Source organism: Leucoraja erinacea, chromosome 8, assembly GCF_028641065.1.
Source record: "Leucoraja erinacea ecotype New England chromosome 8, Leri_hhj_1, whole genome shotgun sequence".
Classification (NCBI taxonomy): domain Eukaryota; kingdom Metazoa; phylum Chordata; class Chondrichthyes; order Rajiformes; family Rajidae; genus Leucoraja; species Leucoraja erinaceus.
Window position 1 is genome coordinate 57,894,614 of NC_073384.1, and position 22,668 is coordinate 57,917,281.

The following is a 22,668-nucleotide window of genomic DNA, read 5'->3' on the forward strand; positions in this document are numbered from 1 at the left end:
TCATAGAACACTCTTTCCTTCCACCCAGATTCACCCACCTCCAAACTTACATTAGTCAATTAACCTATTATATGCCTGGACATTTTTCAGATATATGTACATGTAAATTAATTTTCACCTTATTTTGCAAAAAAGTTTTGATCCCAGAAAGAGGGAGAAACATTTCTGACACGTATCAATAACTCTAATAACTGGCATGACAATTTAGGATTACTTGTTCCTCAAAGCATATGTGTAAATAAGTAAATCTTAGTCATTTACAAACATTCAGTTATTATGTATTTTATTTATTCAAACAAATGATCCATTGAAATACATTAGGACTTACCTTCTTAGACTCCTCTATCACTTCATCAATATCCTAAATTAAATGCAACAAGATCAGTAATGGCATCCACAACATAAAAGTTATTTAAATAAAGAAAGTTGATCAAACATAAAATAATGTCAATAATAACAACGGTCTTCATATGTTAACAACCAAATATGTTTTACTTCTGTTGTTTTGGAGGAAAACATCAGTCAATATCTATAGACAGCTAGCAAGGACCACAGACTATAAATAGATTAAAGAAGGGCCGATACATTGTATAAAATGTAAATGTAAGCATTAGATTAACAATGCATGAGTCCCTGCTCCGTATGAGTTCTGTAAATTGTTTTCTTACAGCTAATGGTCCATGCCACACACACAAAATAATTGGTTATACATGTTTAAACGTTGGTCAGTTGGGAGCCTGATTTGGAGTACAGAGGACAGAGTTCCTGGTAGGGTGGAGGTGAAAGAAAGAGAACAGCAGTATTGGGGAAATCAATTATGGCAGTAGTTTATTTGGGATGGTGTGGGACTCTTGGAATTTTGAGAAGATGATTAAGAGGAGGAACGTGGAGATGCTCTGGGGATGCAAGTGTAAGTTACAGAGGGACTTGGGTGATGAATAGGGAGATAACTGGGGCGTAGGAAATCACTCATGATGATGATTGTTGGAAGATAAATTGTTTGGGGAGATGACAGGAGGCAGAGCGGGTGCAGAGATGACATGATAAGGGGATTTGGATGACAATACAGAGGATTTGAAGATATTAGCTGGGAATTGGGCAGGGAATTGTAAAAGAGAGGAAGGCAGTGATGTTCATGGCAATCATTAGCGATGGCGGATGTTAGACACCTCAGAATCCCAGCCAGAAGAGTTCGATCTTTAATGCAGGAGAGGCTGAACCCTTTGTGTTACACCATTTGCTATGTATACCTAATAACCTCCATAAACCACATACTGGGGCACATCCAATGTACAGAAGATCTGATTCAGTAATATGATATTACATCACTAACACATAATGTAGCTAACCATTTCTGCTGATTGTCTTATATTATAATATTCACATTGCATATAAAAACATTATATCAACTGACAGAATTTCTAGGCCAATGAATTTACTTATTGTAAATCTTTCACTGAAGGCAGAATACTTGGATGTCAAAAACAATTCCGTTCTTCTTCCCTGTGTAACTACTTATGCCTCGTGATTTAAAGCATCATCTTAAACAAAAATCACACTACCCTCAAAATACTGTACTTAATTGGTAATCTGGATCATGTGCTCCACAACATCATGATGCTTGAGCTCACAATCCTGTTTCAGAAGTGAGAATAAGCCAAATTGACTACAATGACTGCATTCTATGACACTATTCAGGCTGTAGGTTTAAAAGGAGACACCATGAAATCACTCTACCACATCCAAGTTTTCAAAATGTTGTAGATAAATGTATTGCTGTCTTTATTTATTAATGCAATATTTTGCACAAAGTTAATATTATTCACAATATGAAGTTTGTGAACAAGTGCCAGGATAGATGCCAACTGATGTGAAAATTATTCTGTGGGTATTCAAAATTACATAAGTACTGCCAGGCATTGTTCTAATTTCAATGGGGTAAGTGGCCATTTTGATAAATGCAGACCATCTACATTTCCCAACATTTCCTTTATTTTCTGCTTTTATTTAAGATTCCAGCATCTATGGTATTTTCTTTTGTATAAATCAAATAATAATAGTTAACAAGGTTTTAGAGGTTTTAAAATGAATTGCTTGGCTTGTCTTGTAAACCTTTCAGGTTAACATTCCAAATTGATGATTTGAAAGATAAGTATGTCTTTTAGAACGAAGATCAGTGTGTATTAAGACCAACACAAAAGGTCTACACTGTGAATGGTCATGTCTGTAGTTTGCCCCAGGTTCCTGGAGCACCACCCATTCAGGGCAGAGAAAAGCAACATTTAATACTGATTATCACGTGAAAAATCTAGAATGAATAAGACTTCAGCAAAGTGGTATGATGCAAATAATATAAAATAGTTAAACCTAATAAAGTAACACATGATGAATAAAATAAACTAGAAATAATAATTTCAGGGTGTGTAGGAAGGAACTGCAGATGCTGGTTTAAACCGAAGATGGACACAAAAAGCTGAACCCAGCGAGTCAGCCAACATCTCTGGGGAAAAGGAATAGGTGACATTTTGGGTTGTCTGAAGAGGGTCTCAACCCAAAACGCCACCTATTCCTTTTCTCCAGAGATGCTGTCTGACCCGCTGAGTTACTCCAACTTTTTGTGTCTATAATAATTTCAGGATTCAGGTTTGTAGGGAAAGGAGCAGTAGGAAAAACTGTAAAATTAACAAATGTTTCTTTACACAAACAGTACATTGCTTTGTGGACCAATTTAAGCAATTAAATGTTACGATTAGTGGAAGATATTAATGATAAGAAACTCACAGCCCTTTATCATTCAAATCTTGATTAGCCACAAGAATATGTGCCAATGATGCCCTCTAGTGTTCTAGCATTTGGAAATGAGGATTAAAGTAAAAAGTTACACTGACCAGATCTTTTCACTCCTGAAAGTCAACCAGACATGGTCAAGCACACATGCCTTTGATGTAATTTCCACATCAGTTACTCACAAGGTTCCTTGTACTCACAAGGAAATTTGGACTATGTTGTCCCAGTATCGCTACCATCGCCACTGACTACAATTACTCCAACATTCCTGGCCTCAACCCACCTCGATTCCAGGCCCAGTTCTAGACCGAGAGTCTGAAGTAGGGTCTTGACCCGAAATATCATCTAGCCATGTTTTCCAGAGATGCTGCCTGGCCTGCTGAGTTAATCCAGCACTTTGTGTCCTTTTTTATATTAACCAACATCTGCAGTTCTTTGTTTGGAACTACATATACAAATGATTATTACTCAATTATCCCTTACTCGGTTATGACAGACACTCGGCAATAACGGACACCATTCAACCGCTTATGGTCCGATATAATGAGGGTTTACTATATAGTCATCATGCTATACATTGTGCAAATATTCACACGTAACCCTGATTCTACAAACACCTCCATGCAATATTCACCAATGATCTCTGGATTTTAATCAATAGCTAGTAATTAGTAGTTCATTATTATTTCTCGTGTAATGAGTTCAATCTGTCAAATATGCTTCAAAATTTGGGCATAAAATAGTCACAGAGCGATACAGTGTGGAAACAGGCCCTTCGGCCTGACTTACCCACACCAGCCAACATGTCCCAGCTACACTAGTCACAACTGTCCATATTTGGTCCATATCCCTCCAAACCCGTCCTATCTATGTACCTGGCTAACTGTTTCTAAAATGTTGGGATAGTCCCTGCCTCAACTACCTCCTCTGGCAGCTTGTTCCATACATCCACCACCCTTTATGTGAAAAAGTTAACCCTCAGATTCCTATTAAATCTTTTCCACTTCACCTTAAACCTATGTCCTCTAGTCCTTGATTCACCTACTCTGGGCAAAGAGACTCTGTGCATCTACCCGATCTATTCCTCTCATGATGTTTTACCTCAATAAGATCCTCATCCTCCTGCGCTCTAAGGAATAGAATCCCAGTTTACTCAACCTGAGACTAGCCCTGGCAATATCCTGTAAATCTTCTCTGTACCCTTTCCAGCTTGACAACATCTTTCTTATAACTTGGTGCCCAGAACTGAACACAATACTTTAAATGTGGCCTCACAAACGTCTTGAGTTTTCTGGTCTAAATGTCTCAAAGGTACAACCAGCTACCAAATTTATCTTTTAAGCTATTATCAGGTTAAGGCACTGATTTAAAAAATGTTTGATATTTTTTCTTAAAAATTCTAAAACCTTTAAGAGAAGTTTCATTGTTTAGGTTATCTTGGAGGGATTGGATAGGGGTAGGCTGATTTGAAGGTGAGAGCTATGAAAATGCGACTGAGAGGAGGAGGATTAGGGAGAACTTCTTTTGCAGAAGGATGCAGAAGAGAATGTGGGGAACATATCTGTGTATCAGTCTGTGGTAGAGTATGCATGGGTATTCAATTCCAGGCAGCAAGTTAGTGTAGCCAAAGTCATCTAGTGCATTGAAGAATGGTCTCAACCTAAAACGTCACTTATTCCTTCGCTCCATAGATGTTGCCTCACCCGCTGAGTTTCTCCAGCATTTTTGTCTACCTTAGTGCATGGAAAATGTCGCCATCTTTAGCACCAATCCATTGTGTGTCCACAGATTGATCAGCACCTGCGACCAGTTTTGAACTGGTCTTGGGATCTAGAGTCATTTACAGCATAATGAGGCCACACTCGTTAGCAGCAGCAAATAAACAAAGTACCGGAAGAACTCAGCGGGTCAGAGAGCATCTGTGGAGGGAAATGGAGAGACGACATTTCAGGCCAGGACCCTTCTTCAGTCTGATAGTGGAAGAAAGTTGTAAAAGAAAGGTATAGCTGGGGTAAAGCCTGGCAAGTGCTAGGTGGATACAGGTGAAGGGAGGGGATGGACAGATGGGTAGCGATAGTGCCAAGGCCTGCAACAGTTCTTGGTTGTAAATCATTTTAACTCCCCTTCCCATTCAGACCTTCTTGTCCTTGGCCTCCTCCACTTCCAGAGTGAGGCCACATGCAAACTAGAAGAACAGCACCTTAGATTCCACTTGGGTAGCTTAAAACCAAACAGTGAACACTGAATTGTCCAAATTAAAGTAGTACCTCCCTACTCTCCGTGCACACACATTTCTACCACCACCCATCACCCTATTCCTTACCCCTCCTCCTTACATGCATTTCCCACCCCTCCCAGTTCCTCATTTCCCTTTCATAACCTCTCTTTCCCCTCTGTCCCTATATAGTCATATCCCCTTTTCCTTGCCCCCTTTCTACTCATATCTCTCCAAATGCTTTAATTTCACTCATTTTCTTTCCTTATATGAACACCCTTTTGTCTCCTTTCACCTCCAGCCTTTGTCATTATCTCCATCCATTTACCAATCATCCCCACTTCACCTGTATGCTCCCCAACACTTGCCAGGCTTTGCCCCAACCCTACCTCTCTATTCTAGGTCCCCCCCACTATCAGTCTGAACAGTCCCAACCCAAAACGTCATCTGCCCATTTCCCCTCCACACATGCTGAGTTCCTCCAGCACTTTGTTTTTTTTGCACAAAGTTCCAGCATCTGCAGTCTCTTGGGTCTCCTTGGCAGCAGCTCTGACAATTATTTGTTTCCTTCACCTTCAAGTGTGATTACCTAAACATGCTGGAAATCTGAACCAAAAACACAAATGCTGGGAGAACTCGTCAATAAAGTAGCAACTATGAAATGGGAAAACAGTTATTGTTTCAGTTGAAGACCCTTTATCAGAACTGAGTAAGAAGAAAAATAAGTTGGCCCAAGCAGCTGAAGATGGGGAATGGTGATGGGTGAAACAGAGGGGACTCTGGCAGTAGGGTGAAACGGTGTAGCCACAGAATGGACAGTTAAGGTTCTTCTCTGTGCGATGTGTTGGTAATGTGATGAAGTCTTAGTGATGTTGTATAGACTGGCCCACTGTGAAGCTCTGAGCAGGCCAGAATATACAAATGATAGAAAAACAGAGGGAATGGGAGAGAAATGCCAAGCACAACAGACAGTTCTGATACAAACAAAAAGACAGATTGTTATCTAAAGTTACAGATTTCAATATTGAGTCCTACAGGCTGCAACATGCCCATATTTAAAAAAAGTAGAAATAAGAAACTGTAGATGCTGGTTTACTCGGCGGGACAAGCAGCATCTATGCAGAGCATGAATAAGTGACATTTCGGGTTGGTTTGGGTCAGGACTGAATCAATCAGTTTGAAGCAAGAGTCCCAACCCTTAAAAATAACTGTTTTCCTCAACCTTATGTTGGATCTCTTTTCACAGTGCTGGAGGTCATGTACAGAGAGGTCAAAGTTGAAGACGGATGGTAAATTAAAAGTGAGGCAGCCAGAAGCTTAGGGTCACATCTTTGAACTGAATGCAGGCGCTGCACAAATCTGTTTGGTTTCTTCAATGTAGAGTTTGCAGCATTGTAAACACTGAACGCAGTAGATGAGACTGGAAGAAGTGCAGGTGAATCGCTGCTTCACCTGATTGAATATTGGGGTATGAAACATTAGTGATGTTGCAATATTGTAAGTGAATGAAGTGAGTTGCTTGGTATAGTGAATGTCAAATTCAGGTCATAATACTTGGGGGGAAATAAGTGGCTGTGCGAGCAACTTCATGCAGTCCTGTCTAGTTTTCAAATCTCTTGGAATTCTTCCTATTGGACCAAGCCCTTCGTCAAGAATTTGTGGAAGTGCCCATGTTAAAGGAATTAATGCACATCCTCCGCTCTAGAAGTCAATTATCCTCATTGCTGGGGCCCTTCCCGAGAAGATTGCAAACTTTTGTTTTAATACTGTAATTGTTAATGAGAACATTGACATTTTTGTTTTCCTTCCATCAATGCAAAATCATGTCCGTAAACAGGATCAGCCCGGAACCCTTTCTCCAACAAAGGCCAGGGATGGTGAATCTCCGCCAGGAAGCGCAAAGCTGATATACTACACTGTAACATTTCACATTTTAAGAGGGCATTTGCTTTTGCTGTGAATAGGACGGCCCGGAACCCGAGTTCTTACTGTTTGAAAATCCTGCGCCGCCAAGTGACAGTGACAGTCGATAAACCCGCTCATGCCGCCCGGACCACAGCAGGTTGCACCTGTTGGCAAAACGCAGCTTCCCTCTGGGATTTGGCTGTCTCCACCCTGTACTTTAAAATCTTCCGAAAATAGAAAATTTTGATTTACATCCCTCGAACAATACCAAGTCGAACTCTAATAATGATTTAATTGCGGATATATAATATATATATATATATTCCCCCCGCGACGTTTGCGGACTACAGTTCCGGTGGAACTGGTGCTCGGCCTGGTGTTTCTCCCCGGGATGGTCCAGGGTTGCACCCGGCGGGCGGGCGGGCGGTTGGCGGTCCGTTGGGGGGAGCGGTGACAAAGCGCCGCTCGCGCCCGCCCGGCAGTTGGTCGGTTGGTGCAGCGGCGGCGGCGATGGCGATGCCCGGAGCGCGAGTCCGCTGTTGCTCGCGGCGGCCGCTGCTGGAGGCGCTGGAGCGCGTGGCCGAGTCACTGTGTGACCGGCTGCAGGGGGAGCGGCAACGGGAGGAGGCGCGGAGGGTGAGGGATGGACGGGGGTGATCGTGAGCAGCTGGAGGGTGAGGGATGGGTGGGTGGGAGGTGGTGGGGGGGGATGAAGGATGGGGGGGGGGTGGATGGGGGAGGGAGGATGGATGGGGGGAGGGTGGGGGGGAGATGAGGATGGGGGGGGGGGGGGATGGGGGAAGATGAATGGGGGGGGGGGGGGTGAATGGGGAGGGAGGAGCTGGAGGGTGTGGGGGGTGGGGGGTGGATGGGGAAGATAGTGAGGGCATATGCTACGGGGAGGGGTAATAAAGGGATGGGGATGGTTGGTATGACCAATCCCCGATGGGGTGAGTGTGTGGGGGTGGGGTGTTGGATGGAGGCTGAGGGCTGGGGTCACTACGGGGAGGGGGAATGGATTCAGATTCAACTTTATTCTCATTGTGCAATGTACAGCACAGAGACCAGGAAATGCAGTTAGCATCTCCCTAAAAGAGCGACATAAATATAAGCAATAAATAAATGAAGAGAGGGTTGGGGCAAGATGGAGGGGGAGGGTCACTGTGGGGAGGATGGGGTGGTGAAGGATGGGGGTGTTGGGTTGAGCGGAAAGGTATTGAGTGGAGATTATGGGGGTCAACGCCTCACCGGTTCCACGCTCCCCTCCATTGAGTCTGTCCAAAGCAAGCGGGTCTGCGGAGGGCGGGGTATCGCCAAGGACTGCTCTCACCCCAACCATGGGACTGTTTCTCCTACCATCCGGGAGGCGCTACTGGTCTCTTTTTGCCGAACCAGCAGGTCGAGGAACAGCTTCTTTCCCGGAGTGTCCTATCCTAAACAATGGACCTCAACTACTCTCAAACACCCCCAAAGCCCGGACACTATTATTTATTTTTCTTATTATTTATTTATTTATTTATTAATTTTTTTATTTTTTAAATTCAAAATCGTTTGCTATGTCGCTCTTCAAAGGAGATGCTAAATGCATTTCGTTGTCTCTGTACTGTACACTGACAATGACAATTAAAATTGAATCTGAATCTGAATCTAGGGGTTGGATGTATGAGGGTTATGGTTTGGGGGTGAAGGATATGGTGGGGTACTGGGTGTGGGCTGGAGATGGATAGGAAGATGAGAGACTGAGGCGGGGAATAGTGGAGGTGTGAGGGTTGGTAGGGAGAGGGTCGTAACTGGTGTGTTTTTAAGGGATGGGTAGTATTGAGGTGGGTGGTTGGGAGTGATCCTATCCTAACAAATGGAGATCAAACTAGTCTCAATGATATAGACAAAGCAGAACTAATGGTTAACACTTTTAGTAGGATTCACAGCTCCCACAACTTATCAAAAAAGGAAAAAACATTAGGTGGGAATTGAACCCCTTAAAAATCAAATTGAGGCCCTACAAAGGAAAGGTATCACAGAGGACAAGTACAATATTCCATTTAAAGAGAGCTCTGGCCAAGTGTAAGAACTCAGCCCCAGGGAAGGATGATATTTGTTACATAATGATAAAGAATCTAAGTGAGGAGGGACTCCAAAAGATACTTGCACTATATAACAAGGTGTGGGAAGAAGGGCTAATACCGGAGAGGTGGAAGGAAGCAATCATTGTGCCTATTAGAAAACCAGGGAAAGATGCAAGTAATCCAGTAAATTACAGACCTATAGCTTTAACAGCACACATGTGTAAACTGATGGAAAGACTGGTAAATGAAAGATTAATGCATCTAATGGAAGAAAAAGGTATAGTGGCTAATTATCAGAGTGGCTTTAGAAAAGGGAGAGGTACTAATGATCCAGTTCTGTGCTTGGAAGATGATATAAGGAAAGCACAAGTCAAAAAATAATCTATAGTTACCATATTTTTTGATGTAGAGAAGGCTTACGATATGTTGTGGAGAGAAGGTCTTCTAATAAAGCTGCAATTAATGGAAGTAGGAGGAAATATTTTTAACTGGATAATGGATTTTCTCAACAGTAGAAGTATCCAAGTTAAAATAGGGTCAGACATCTCTAGTAAATGTGTAGTCGAGAATGGAACTGCCCAGGGAAGTGCGATAAGCCCGATCCTATTCTCAGTCATGATCAATGATATATTTGCAAACATTCAACCAGAGATGGGGCGATCGCTCTTTGCAGATGATGGCAGCCTATGGAGAAGGGGGAGGAATATAGATTTTATCGTGGAAAAAGTACAGCAAGGGATAGCCCAGGTGGAAGAGTGGGGAGGGAAATGGGGTTTTAAATTCTCTATAGAGAAGACAAAGACTATGGTTTTCACAAGGAAGAAAATTATAGAGGATGTCCAGTTAAAACTATACGGCAACAATTTGGAAAGAGTTAAAGATTTCCGCTTCCTGGGGGTTCATTTTGACTCCAGATTAACATGGAGGGTCCACATTACAAAAGTAATTGAAAAATGCAAAAAAGCCATCAATGTTATGAGATGCTTGGCAGGTTTAGAGTAGGGAGTAGATGTATTATCTCTTAAACATATTTATGTATCACTGATCAGATCCAGACTAGAGTATGGCAGTATAGCTTATGGGTCAGCATCTAAGTCAGTGTTGTCCGAGTTGGACAAAGTCCAAGCGGAAGCTCTAAGAGTCTGTATAGGAGGTGTGCGGACGTCACCTGTATGTGCACTACAGGTGGAAACTGGGGAGATGCCGTTGAGACTGCGCCGCAGACAACTAATGGCTAATTACTGGCTAAGCCTTAAGGGTCATGGAGAGAACCACCCAACAAAACAGGTAGTACAGGAGTGCTGGGAGAGAGGGGTGGCTCAGTCTGGAAGCTTCGGCTGGGTTGGAGGAGTTGTGGCAAGGGACATGGGAGTAGAGGACAAAGAGTTCTGCCCTGCAGTATTGTGGCCATCTGTGCCAATATGGTTACTGAATATCCCAAAAGTTGATCTGGAGATATGGAAGGCAAAAAGGAGGAACAAAAATTCAGTCCTAAAGACAGAATATCATAGCCATATAGATAATAGATACAGGGAACACCTCTTAATTTTCACAGATGGATCAAAGGATCCAGTAGCTGAAACAACAGGGGTGGCTGTGGTAGTCCAGGGGATGAATGTTGAGCTTTACAAAAGAACAAACAACTATTTGACTATATACAGTGGAACCGTACGCTATTTTGATGGCAGTTCGATGGATGGAACAGGTGCAACCATGTAAAGTAGTAATATGTAGTGACTCATTATCTGCAATCCAGAATATTGGGTCTGGTGCATCCCATAGGCGGCCTGACTTAGTTTATGAAATCCTGCTACTATTAAGCCAAGTGACAAGGAGGGGCAGTGACGTGACTTTGTTGTGGGTCCCAGCACACATTGGTGTTCTAGGGAATGAAAAGATGGATAAATTGGCAAAGGAGGCTGTAAAAAAAAGAAACATAGAAGTAAACTTACAACTATCCAAATCTGAAGGAAAACACATTGTGTGGAAGAAAATAAATCAGGAATGGCAACAATACTGGGAACAGGAGACAAAGGGGAGACACCTATTCGCTACAAAACAGAGTGGACATTACAGCAAGAAGAGGGGGGAAACAGGTAGTATTAACAAGATTGAGGATAGGACACACTCACCTGAACAGCACATTAAAAATATTGGGAAAACACCCTACTGGGCTGTGTGAGGAATGTCATCAACCAGAAACAGTTCAGCATGCCCTAGTTGCATGTAGGAGATATGAGACAGAAAGAGGATTTATGATCATTGAAATGAGGAAAATTGGATTGACAGAAATATCAGTAAAGAACATTCTAGAGTGTGGAGGGAAAGGAAAAGGAATAAAGTTGTTTGATTTCTTGAGGGCCTCTGGGCTTATAAAAAGGATCTAATATAAAGACATGAGTACTGTGGAATGAAGCCAGAAGGTGGCAGCAATGCAACATTGCGGATGCCGGCTGCCGTAAAACTCCGAAGAAGAGGTGGGTGGTTGGAGGGGTGGAGACAGGAGGGACTGCAAAGGATGTTAATGGGGAGGGGCAGTAAGAGAGTGGGGAACAAGGATGTGTTTGGCAGAAGGGAGAGGTTTAAGGGACAGGAGAGGAGAGGTGTGGGAGAGGAGGAGAGGTGTGGGTGAGGAAGAGGAGGGTTTGGGTGGTGCAGAAGGGCCAGTGGAAATGAGAATGGGGGTGTAGGGGTTCTCGATAATTAACTTAATTTCTAATCTTATTTTCAAATTAATTTTCCGTATGTTTAATTTTTTTTTAAACTTGACATATCTTGCAGATATTTAAAACTGCTGTACAGGAGAATATCCTTATCAATGGAATGTTATGGCACGAAGTCTCGGAGGAAGATGAACTGAGATATGGTATGGAGCAGCATAAATTCCATCCTTTTTTGGATTGTCTTGGTCATTATCAGAAATTGAAGTGATAAAGTAGATGTGAAACCTTAAGTGTGATGTTACAAGTTGTCCAACTCGTCTTCATGTTGCTTAAAATTCGAAAATGTAGTTTTGTATAACCATTCTTAAATTTTGAGTGCGTTATCTCTTTAATGATAGCACAATGAAGTTTGGTTATTGTAGTCTAGTTTATTGCAACTGCTACCTTATCTTAAACACATGGAGGGTTATGTACTAAGATAAAATTGATCTTCAAATAAATATGGAATTTTATTTAAACCTACAAACGAATAACATTGAGCTAAGCTTTCAATTTATAGTACAGGTGCACAACCTTTTATCCGACAGCCTTGGGACCAGCCACTTTTCGTAATTCGGAATTTGTCGGCCTTCGGAATGGAAAGTTTTTAGCGTAGATTTTAATGGCTGGCTCGGTGGTAGAGTGCTCGGCTCATATCCGCAAGGTCGTGAGTTTGCGCCTTGATCCCGGCAGTTCCTCGGTCGCGTGTTTGAGTCTTCAATGTAGTTTTTTCTTGCAGAATAAATGTCTGTATGAAATGCAGTGTGTTGAATGAATTCCTGAATTTGTAAATGTGACCGCAGCATTGACTCACCTCTCGCACTCATGTCACCCTAGCGGGGCTACATGCCCTTAGGCGGCCTAAGGCGACATTTTCACACTCTTATATCCGTGTGCAGCAGAGGCGACGTGCGTTTGGCGCCAAACGTGAGCTTTGGTGTGCAGACGACATCCTGGAAAAACTGTCCGGTTTCTTCCAGGTAGGCGATATACCCTCCCGGGCAATATACCCTCCACTTCTCTTTTATGAAGGGGATTTAGTTCCCCTTTCTTCCAGGACCGACCGGAGGTTCTGCTGTCACCTCTGCGGGCCACCCTCGGTGAACGCTCACTCAACTTTGTCTTGGGATTCCTACTCTCCCGCGCAATGTACCCCCCCTCTCTTTTATGAATGGGGATTTAGTTCCCCCTTCTTCGAGGACCGACCGGAGGTTCCGCTGTCACCTCTGCGGGCCGCCCTCGGTGAACGTCCTGTCTCCCTGTCCCTGGGATAGCAGGGGGCGATCAAACAGCACAATACCCCCCTCCCCCTCCAACTCCAGAGGAATCCGCGCCCCGATGGGCCGCTATGGCGACAAGTGGCAGTTCGCCCACAGCCCGAGCTGCGCGACCCCAAGAACAAGACGTACCTTGCACATCATCAGCTTCTGCCCCTACGGGAAGCGTGTTCCTCTGGAGTTGGAGCGGGGCTGGGCTGGAGTTGCTGATCTGGGATCTCCTTGCTTGCAGTGGGCCTGGGGGTCGGTGTCCCGATGAGGGGGCGCAGCTCGGGCTGTGGGCGAACTACCACTTGTCGCCGTAGCGGCCCATCGGGGAGCGGCTTCTGGTGGTCCCGATGTCTCCCGCTAATTTGTAGTTTTCATCTGGAGTTGGAACGGGGCTGGGCTGCTGTTGGCTGTGGGTCTCTGGGATCTCCGTGCTTGCAGTGGGCCTGGGGGTCGATGTCCCGTTGGTCCTGACGTCTCCGGTGACTGGCATTGTATGCTGGCATCGCCGAAGTAAAGACAGTGCAAAGCCCCCACGCCGGTGCAATGGGCGGGGAGCTGGAGAGGGGATGGAAAGGACACACACAAGGCCGGGATGCAGAGGGCTGTAGGTGGGGTGAAACTGAAGGGAGCGACAATCTTCTGCTCCCTGCCCGCTGAGTTAAAAAGTTCCCACGCAAGACTCACGATACACTGTCTTTACCGTGGGAACTTTTTAACTCAGTGGGCAGACAGCAGCATATTGTCAATTATTAACCCTCCCGCGCAATATACCCTCACCTTCTCTTTTATGAATGGGGATTTAGTTCCCCTTTCTTCGAGGACCGACCGGAGGTTCCGCTGTCACCTCTGCGGGCTGCCCTCGGTGAACGTTTTCAAGGACCTTTGTTCAAGGACTGAAAAAATGTCGCTATTCGGAGGTTTTCGTTATTTGGATCTTCAGATAAAAGGTTGTGCACCTGTAATTGAAAATGTTTCCATTGCCAGGATGTCATAATTTGAACTAATACTCCAAATATATTTGATCCTTAATTAGAAAAAATATTAGAGCATTTGAAAGCATTTCTCAGCTGGGATAAAACAGCCTAAGTATCCCGTTCAAAGTCCTCAATTGCAAAAACAAGGGGCACCTGAAAGTAAATGTCCATTCCCTCCACGGATGCTGCCTGACCTGCTGAGTTCCACCAGAACTTTGTATTTTGCTCACGATTTCATCATCTGCAATTCTTTGTATCTTCACTGGGATGTTGCCTGGCATGGAGCGCTTTAGTTACAAAGAGAGTTTGAGTAGGCTGGGATTTTTCTCACTGCATGTGGTAAAGATTCTGTGGCACTATTTGGAAGAAACCTTGTAGAAACCTCAATGAACTTTACTTAAAATAAAAATCCAGATCATAGCAACAAGAATGTACATGATTAGTAAATTTGCAGATGACATCAAAGTTTGTTGATATAGTGAAGATGGTTATAAAAATTGCAGCAAGTTCTTGATCAGTGGGGCAAGTGGGCCGAGGAGTGATTAATGGAGTTTAATGCTGATAAGTGCAGGGTGTTGCATTTTGGGAAGTCGGAGGGGGGGCCTTCACAGTAAATGACAGGTTCACTCCTGGGGAGTGTTGTACAGCAGAGGAATCTAGGAGTGCAGGTACATATTTCCCTAACAGTGGCGTCAGGTAGATGGTATTGGCCTTCATCAGTCGGTAATGACTATAGAAGTTAGAATGTTATATTACAGTTATACAAGATGTTGGAGAGGCCACATTTGGAGTATTGTGTTCAGTTTTGGTCATCCTGCTGTAGGAAAGATATTGTTTAGCTGGAAAGAGTACGGAGAAGATGGAGGAACAGCACCTCGTATTTCGCTTGGGTAGCTTACACACCAGCGGTATGAACGTTGACTTCTCTAACTTGAAATAGCCCTTGCTTTCCCTCTCCATCCCCTCCCCCTCCCCAGTTCTCCCACTAGTCTTACTGTCTCCAACTACATTCTATCTCTGTCCCACCCACTCCCCTGACATCAGTCTGAAGAAGGGTCTCGACCCGATACGTCACCCATTCCTTCTCTCCCGAGATGCTGCCTGTCCCGCTGAGTTACTCCAGCATTTTGCGTCTACCTTTCATTTAAACCAGCATCTGCAGTTCTTTCTTAATCATAGAGGGACATCTCAGTTGGCATGGGTAAGTTGAGCCATAGGCCTGTTTTCATGTTGTTTGACTAGAGGTGTCAGTTACACATGTCAAAATTGAATGGAATTAAATTCTTCAACCTTTTTCAATAATTTTAAACTGCTTGCCTGTTGGGAACCCATCCATCACATATTATTGAACTTTAAGTCTTGATGTCACCTTGTCACTAAAGCCTGTATATCTTTCATCTATCTTGGTGTTGTTAAAATCTGGCATAAGATTTCAATTTTGATTAAATATCCTGATATAATTTTATTTTTAGGAAATGACATAAAGAATTTAGATGATGATTTGGGTGAATGTATTAAGGAGACGTCCTCAAAGCGTAAACAGTTCCCCAGAAAGATTGTTGGACATCTTGCTAAAACCATGAAAGCAGAAAGGGAATTGTTGGTATGTTTTTTCCTGTTTTGTATCTTTTGCATTCCAATTTATTTCAATTGGTCTTTCCGTAAGTTTGTTGCATAATATGCCTCATTTTTAGCTCTGCTGACAATGGATTAGGATGAAAGGGAATTCAGATTAACTGGAATACCAAGTTTGTCTTTGATCAGTGTTGAAGTAACCAATGACTATGCTCCCAAGAGCAGAGAGGTTTAAGAGGTGATATTTTTGAAGATTGAAATTTTGTAAAAGATATTGACAAGCTCAACACAGAGCTGTCCTCTTGGCTTGGGTGCCTCGAATCCAGGGACACACTCAAAAATACAAGCTCACCGTAAAGGACATTTTTTTTTCCCACACAAATGGTAATGATTCTTTTGAATTCTCAACCAAAGACAGCTGTTGAAGGCTCTGTCACTGAGTAAATCATAGGTGGAGATCGATAGATTTGTGGCTATTAATGAAATCGAGGGATGTGGGATAAGTGTTGGAAAGTGGTGCTGAGGAAGAAGATCAGAAAGGGACTACTTCTGTTTGTTTTCTTGTGTTACAGTAGAAAGAAGGAAGATGCTCTCACTCAATAGGTCAGAAACATAAATGAAAGGTATTAAAAGAACAGCAATTAAAAGAATACTGCAAAATGGGACATTGTAATAGTCTTGCTATTTACTCCATTTCAAATTAAATACTATTTCCCTCAGCGCAATTTATATTGTCTGCACTTTTGCTTAATTAAAATATCTTACTTCCTATAACACTGAGGTAGTTTGGTATATCGAGTCTATGCTAGGTCTCAAATTTAATTCCTCCATTTATTTCCATAAACCCTATTCTCTCATGTTCATTAACACTCTCCTAAGAGCTACCACTGCTAAATAATTTGTGTTAGCCCATTAAACTAAAAAAAACCCCATATTGTTGAGCTGTGGGAAGAAACCTGAACACATGGGTGAAAACCAGATGGTCATAGTGAGTATCTGTAAACCCACATACTGCACCTGAGATCAAGATTGTCTTTGGCACACTGAAGCTGTGAGGCAACAAAACTACCTGCAGCATCATGTACCTCCCTCTGTATGCAGCAGGTTTAAACCAAAGTGCTATTTCACCAACTTGTAGAATCTATCTTTAAAAAGAGCATTAGTTTATGTACCAATCGATTCTAAAGTAGATCACTAAGAACCATTTCTAAACCTGGTTCAGAGGGAGCAGATGCAGCGATAATGGAAGGAGCACACCGACAGATCGGTGTGTGCAGACATAGAAACATAGAAATTAGGTGCAGGAGTAGGCCATTCGGCCCTTCGAGGCTGCACCGCCATTCAATATGATCATGGCTGATCATCCAACTCAGTATCCCGTACCTGCCTTCTCTCCATACCCCCTGATCCCCTTAGCCACAAGGGCCACATCTAACTCCCTCTTAATATAGCCAATGAACTGGCCTCAACTACCCTCTGTGGCAGAGAGTTCCAGAGATTCACCACTCTCTGTGTGAAAAAATACCCTGGACAGGAATCGATCACTATAAGTGAGAAAACTTCAGTATCTTGCAAGTATAAACATAATGGCCTTAATGCTTTCAAAATCAAACTACAGTGGATTCAAGAATTTTAACATCTGTGAAACTTCCTGTGGTTGATGCTGAAGAATTATTTTTAAGCCAGGCTTTGGGGGAAAAAAATTATGCTGTAACCATTTGACCATACCTAGTCAAATAATTAGACTTGGTCACGTGACGTTTAGCTTCAGTTGTCATGAACTTTGCTATTGCTCACACATTCTTTGTATTTCATCTTTCTCAACAAAAATCTTGCATCATATATAAGCTTCTTGATATAAGATTCTCAATATCAATCTTTCCTTTTTGTAAAAAAGGTTTTGATTCAAAACTTGGGCTGATCAAGAATTACACTAACGTTGTAATACAGTTTCTTTTTTTTAATTGTAAGTTTGAGTGTAAACCAGTTGCTTCTTCACTTTGGAGACAGGAGAAACTGCCAATGCTAGAATCTTGAGAAAAGCACAAAATACCTGAGGTATTGGGTTAGGCAGCATTTTGAAGGGTGAAATTTCAGGTTGGGACCCTTCTTCCGACTGGTTGTGGTGAGAGGGAGACAGCTGGAAAAGTGGGGGCAGGACAACGCCTGGCAAGTGTTGGGTGAATACAGGTGAAGGGGGTTTTGATTAGAAGACAGGTGGACAAAGGCTAGAGATGGAAAGGGGTCCAATAAAGAGAGAAGAGGAGTGAACTGTAAAGTCAGAGGAATGGTTATAGATAGATGGAGACAATGGGGTTGGGGGAAAAGGTGAGTGAGATTGTGGGAGAAATGGGAGCAGATCACAGTGGGAAAGCCATAGTAGGACAGGGGGGGTTAAATTTGAAAATTCAATGTTCCTAAAATTGGAGAATTCAATGTTTATTCCGTTGGATTTTAGGCTATCCAGGTGGAAATACGACGTGCAGTTCCTCCAATTTGCACATGGCCTCTCTCGGGCAATGGAGTTGGCCTGACCCTGCTTCCTTGGAAGAATGATGCTATAGACAAAGTGGAGGAACAGTTTGCCACATTCTGGTTGGGTAACTTACAACTCAATGTAGATGGACACAAAAAGCTGGAGTACCCTGCTTAGTTACTCCAGCGTTTTGCCTGCTGAGTTACTCCAGCTTTTTGTGTCTACAGTTTAAACCAGCATCTGCAGATCCTTTCCACACGTTACAACTCAATGATATTAACATTGAATTCTCCAATTTCAGGGACACCTCTCCTCCCCATCCCCGCCCCCCCCCCCTCTTTCCTGTGCACACCCACTTCTCCCACTATCCTGCCCCCTTCCCCTCATCATCCCTGTCACTTTCCACCTTTATCCCGCCTAGCTTTACATTTTACTCTGCTTCTCACCTTATCTGACACCATAATGTCTCCTTTTCATCATAGCCTTGTCCACCCACCTGCCAACCAAACCCACCCCCTCGCCTGTTTTCACCTATCACTTGCAGGATTTGTCCCATCCCCAACTAATTTCCAGCTTTTTTACCCTACTGCAATCGGTTTGAATAAAGGTCCCAACCTGAAAGGTCACCTATCCATTCCCTCCTGAGACGCTGCCTGACCTGCTGACTTTGTGCTGAAATAACTCGACACTCAACTTTCAGCACCTCTTCACTTTCTCTGGCTGGCAACTTTTCTCTTCTTGTTTCTGTGCAAATTTAACAACATTTTTTTTATCTGTATCTTCAGCCTGAGCAAACATTAACTTTTGATTTATTTCACAACTATCTGCAATCTTTTTAATGAGCAACCACATTAAAGGTGCTTCCTGTTAACACAAGACATTGGCATGCAGCAGGAGTTATTGAGCTCACTCACCTTGGTTTATGTACTAATTTTCAGAGGTGGTGAAATTGATTCCCTCTGATTACAGTTAGCAGTATGAGTGAAGTCTGCAGCTTAGACCACTATTACCCAACCTGTAAAAGCTTAAAAAGTAATGTTATTTCAAAAGTTAAATATTTTAACTGATTTGTTATTTTACTGCTATAAACCTAATGCATATTTCATTGTGTGCAGAAGCTTTATCAAGTACCAGCAAACCCACAAATGAAATTGGAGATTTATCCAGAACAAGGTAACCATCTAGCACCAACTACTGTCATGGAACTGAAGTTCTTATAATGTTACATGGTAAAACATCAATAAATAGTTTCCAGGAGAGTTATCAAACAAAATTTGACATCAAGCTATGGGGATACTAGGACGATCTAGCAAATATTTTTTGTTTTAACAAGATAAATGGAAATGAAAATTTTATTGGTACTGGTTTATTATTGCCATGTGACCCAAAATACAGTGAAACGTTTTTGCTTGTGTGCTATCCAATTACATCTATCATATTCTACATGAATAAAATCAAGCTGTGTAACAGGTAGTGCGAAGAGAAAATATTTTCTACAACATTGTAATGTTATAGAGAAAAGGTTCCATGTCTGCATGAAGGTGGGTTGGTAGATTGGGACTATCCCTTAATTTGCACAAGGACAGTTCAGTAGTCTGATAACGGAAATAAGTTGTTCCTGAATCTTATGGTATGTGGTTTCAGGCTTTTGTATTCAATGGGACAGGGAGAAAAGGGAATGACTGGGTGAAAAAGGAACTGCAGATGTTAGAATCTTGAGCAAAACAAAGTGCTGGATCAACTCAGTGGGTCAGGCAATGTCTGTGAACAGAATGGGCAGGCACAACTCTGCAATTATTTTTGCACAGGGGGAAGGTTCTTAAACTCTCCTTCATCTTGCTGACATTCAGGGAGGTTAGAGTCACAAAAAACTGCAGATGCTGAAATCTTGAGCAAAATACAAAGTGCTGGAGGAACCAAGTGGGTCAGGCAGCATCTATGAAGGGAGTGGACAGATTACATTTTGGCTTTCTGAAGAAGGGTGCTGAGTTCAAATGTTATCTCGCCATTCCCTCCACAGGCGCCTCTTAACCAGCACATTGTGTTTTGATTGAGGGTGAGGTTGTTATCTTATTGACTGTATTTGAGGCTTGGGTTTGCTGAGCAGTTTCCATCAAACTACATTGTAGTTGTTAAACTATTGTTGGTACTTGTGCACAGGCCAATTTTAATTGGTATGTTTTTCATTAGTATCTAAGGAGATGGAAGTAATGAAAATTACGTCGACCATTTCTCAAGATACGAGTAATGCAATGAAGGTAAGAATCTCAATTAATCTGTATATTTTCCATTGCATCTAGAGGAAACTAGCACATTTTAACATTTTTTTTAATTTTCTTGACTGTAAGGCTTCAACAAGAGTTTTTGGAGTATTTTATTTTGGTCTGACTTTCTTTCCCCCTAGTATGGTGCATGCTATCTTCAATTCTCCCAGCTTGGTATTCCATCTCTAGAACGTTCTTGATTAATTAAAATAGCACAATGTTCCACATTCAATAGGCTCTGGGGAAAAAAGACCTAAAGTGAGACGGAAAGTTCCAGTTATCTATATCATGTGTCCACATACAACTTTTCTATGATTATACTTGTGTATGCATCTGTCTATCCAATGGAGGTACCAAAAACAACTGTCTGTTAATTGGTTGTCTGATCCAGGATCTACAATTTATTTAGATTCATAAGCAGTTCTTTCAATAACATGATTGTTAGTCAGCAGATACATTTTTCATACATGTGTATCTAAAATTGGCCACTGGGTGGTAGTATTAAAGGACAAAGAATAACACTGCAATCTCTAAACAATGCCACCTAGTGACTGGAATTAAATAATTAGACATGGGGTCAAAAGATGCAGTAATATCAGTACATCCACTGTTTGCCATTATAACTAGGGAAACAGACAGTAACTTCAATTTTTGCCTAAATGGGATCTTGGACCATGTCATGTGGATGAATTTCCGGGCCCCAAGTGTTTATATATGCTTATATATTCATCTCTGGATGCTAGTGTATCTTACTGATGGGCACAAATCAGTCACTGAAAGCATGGGTGCAGTTATGGAGGTAAATGCCCCACTTTATGTTATGAGTACCATTGTGGTGGGCATAAGTCTTCACTGCATGACACAGGTACAGTGCTGGTGGGGTATAGGTCTGCTGCTATATCATGGATATTATAGGTATATGCAGAGGTCTCTGGCTAGCACAAATTGCAATTTCAAAGAGCTCTTTTGAAAGAGCTGGTATAACACAATATGCTAGATGACATTTTGGAAAACAATCAAAAAGAAAGCTCATCAACATCTTTACTTCCGTTGAAGATTGAAGAGATCCAGCATGTTGCCAAATATTCTATTGACCTTCCGTAGGTGTACGGTAGAGAACGTAATGATTGGTTGTATCACAGTCTGGTTCAATGACTCAAACACCCAGAAATGAAGGAGGCTGCGGAAAGTGATAGACATTGACCGGTCCATCATGGGTGTTGACCATCAAAAGGATCTACATGAACCACAGCCTCAGAAAAGCAGCAAATGTTATCAAAGATTCGCACCACACTGCCCACACTCTCCTCTTGCTGCATCTATTGGGGGAAAAACTACAAGAGCCTAAGAACCGTGATCTCCACTACAGCTTCTTCCCATCAACCATTAGGCAGTGATCTTGTATGGCTTTGTTTTTATTCACCTTGTACTTTGGCTTGTGCTATTATGATTAGGTTACCTGGTATTACTTTATTGTTGATTATTGTAAAAAAAAAAATTGTTGTGCTATTGAGTCTGTTAAGCTGCTGCAAGTAAGATTTTCGTTGTTCCTTTCCTGGTGCATATGACATTTAAACACTTTAACTCTTGACTTGTCATGCTCTCCCTCACAGATGTTACTCGTGTTAGAGGTAATCACTTGTGAAGAAGTTGAAGTACTTCAGTTATTGAGGCTACATGATTTCCATACTTGAGAGACTGGACAATGTTTGCCTGGGAGAGTGATGTGAAAAATTACTTGGTGTATTTTCCTTTGGCTGTAACAAAATACATGTTGCATGGCACCAATAACCATTTTTGTTTTCCCCAAGGATTTACCGGCCTTTATGGAAAAAGCAGAAGGAGTTTTGCAAACTCTGAGTTTTGTTCCTGTCATGAAACAATCGCAGACAAATAAGGCAGTCTTCTCAACCCATACAGAGATGGAGTTCCAAAATAACGAAGAACAAGGTTTTCCAAGTGGGAAAAAAGATGTCACTCCCGTTGAGACAGATAATAAATTGTTGAGAAATCGTAATTCACAGAAGAGTAAAACACAATTTTCTGTTAATCACAAATATCCAAAGAGAAGATTGCACCTTGATCAATAAATCCTGAGTAATATTGAATACCACCAATTTGTAAAATTTGTATAAAATGTAGTTATGTTTTTAATAAATGTTTGACAAGTTGTGAATCTTGGACCTTTACAAGTGTTTGCAGTAATATCAGAGGTAAATGGCCAAGTCTGTTCATTTTATCTGCGTGATAGTGTAGAGGATCCACAGAAGCGGGAGAACATAGAATGGAAAAGGCCTTTCGGTCCACACTCTCCATGCTGGCATGATGCAAGTTAAACTAATCTCCCCGCTTGCATGTGATCACCATCTCTCCATTCTCTGCATGGATGTACGTATCTAAAATCCTCTTTAATGCCAGTATTTGAATTTGATTCCT

At 42.2% G+C, this 22,668-nt stretch overlaps 2 protein-coding genes across 5 annotated transcripts in view; one reads left to right on the forward strand and one right to left on the reverse strand.

Moving 5' to 3' along the window:
* LOC129699735 (putative deoxyribonuclease TATDN3) overlaps positions 1 to 7,213 on the reverse strand; it is a 33,836-nt gene extending 26,623 nt beyond the window's left edge. For all 4 annotated transcript variants that reach the window (XM_055639770.1, XM_055639768.1, XM_055639767.1 and 1 more), the window contains exons 1-2: positions 6,992 to 7,213; positions 329 to 361 (exon numbers count right to left, since the gene is read on the reverse strand). In XM_055639770.1, the coding sequence (XP_055495745.1) occupies positions 329 to 361; positions 6,992 to 7,045 (87 nt within the window). In that variant the 5' untranslated portion in view covers positions 7,046 to 7,213. The remainder of the gene's footprint in view (positions 1 to 328; positions 362 to 6,991) is intronic.
* Positions 7,214 to 7,333: 120 nt separating this feature from the next.
* On the forward strand, positions 7,334 to 22,408 carry nsl1 (NSL1 component of MIS12 kinetochore complex). The gene is made up of 6 exons (XM_055639771.1): positions 7,334 to 7,543; positions 11,755 to 11,839; positions 15,390 to 15,520; positions 19,084 to 19,141; positions 20,159 to 20,226; positions 22,044 to 22,408. Exons 1-6 carry the CDS (start codon positions 7,418 to 7,420, stop codon positions 22,320 to 22,322), a joined length of 747 nt encoding a protein of 248 aa, XP_055495746.1. The 5' UTR covers positions 7,334 to 7,417; the 3' UTR covers positions 22,323 to 22,408.
* The last annotated feature ends 260 nt before the right edge of the window (positions 22,409 to 22,668 follow it).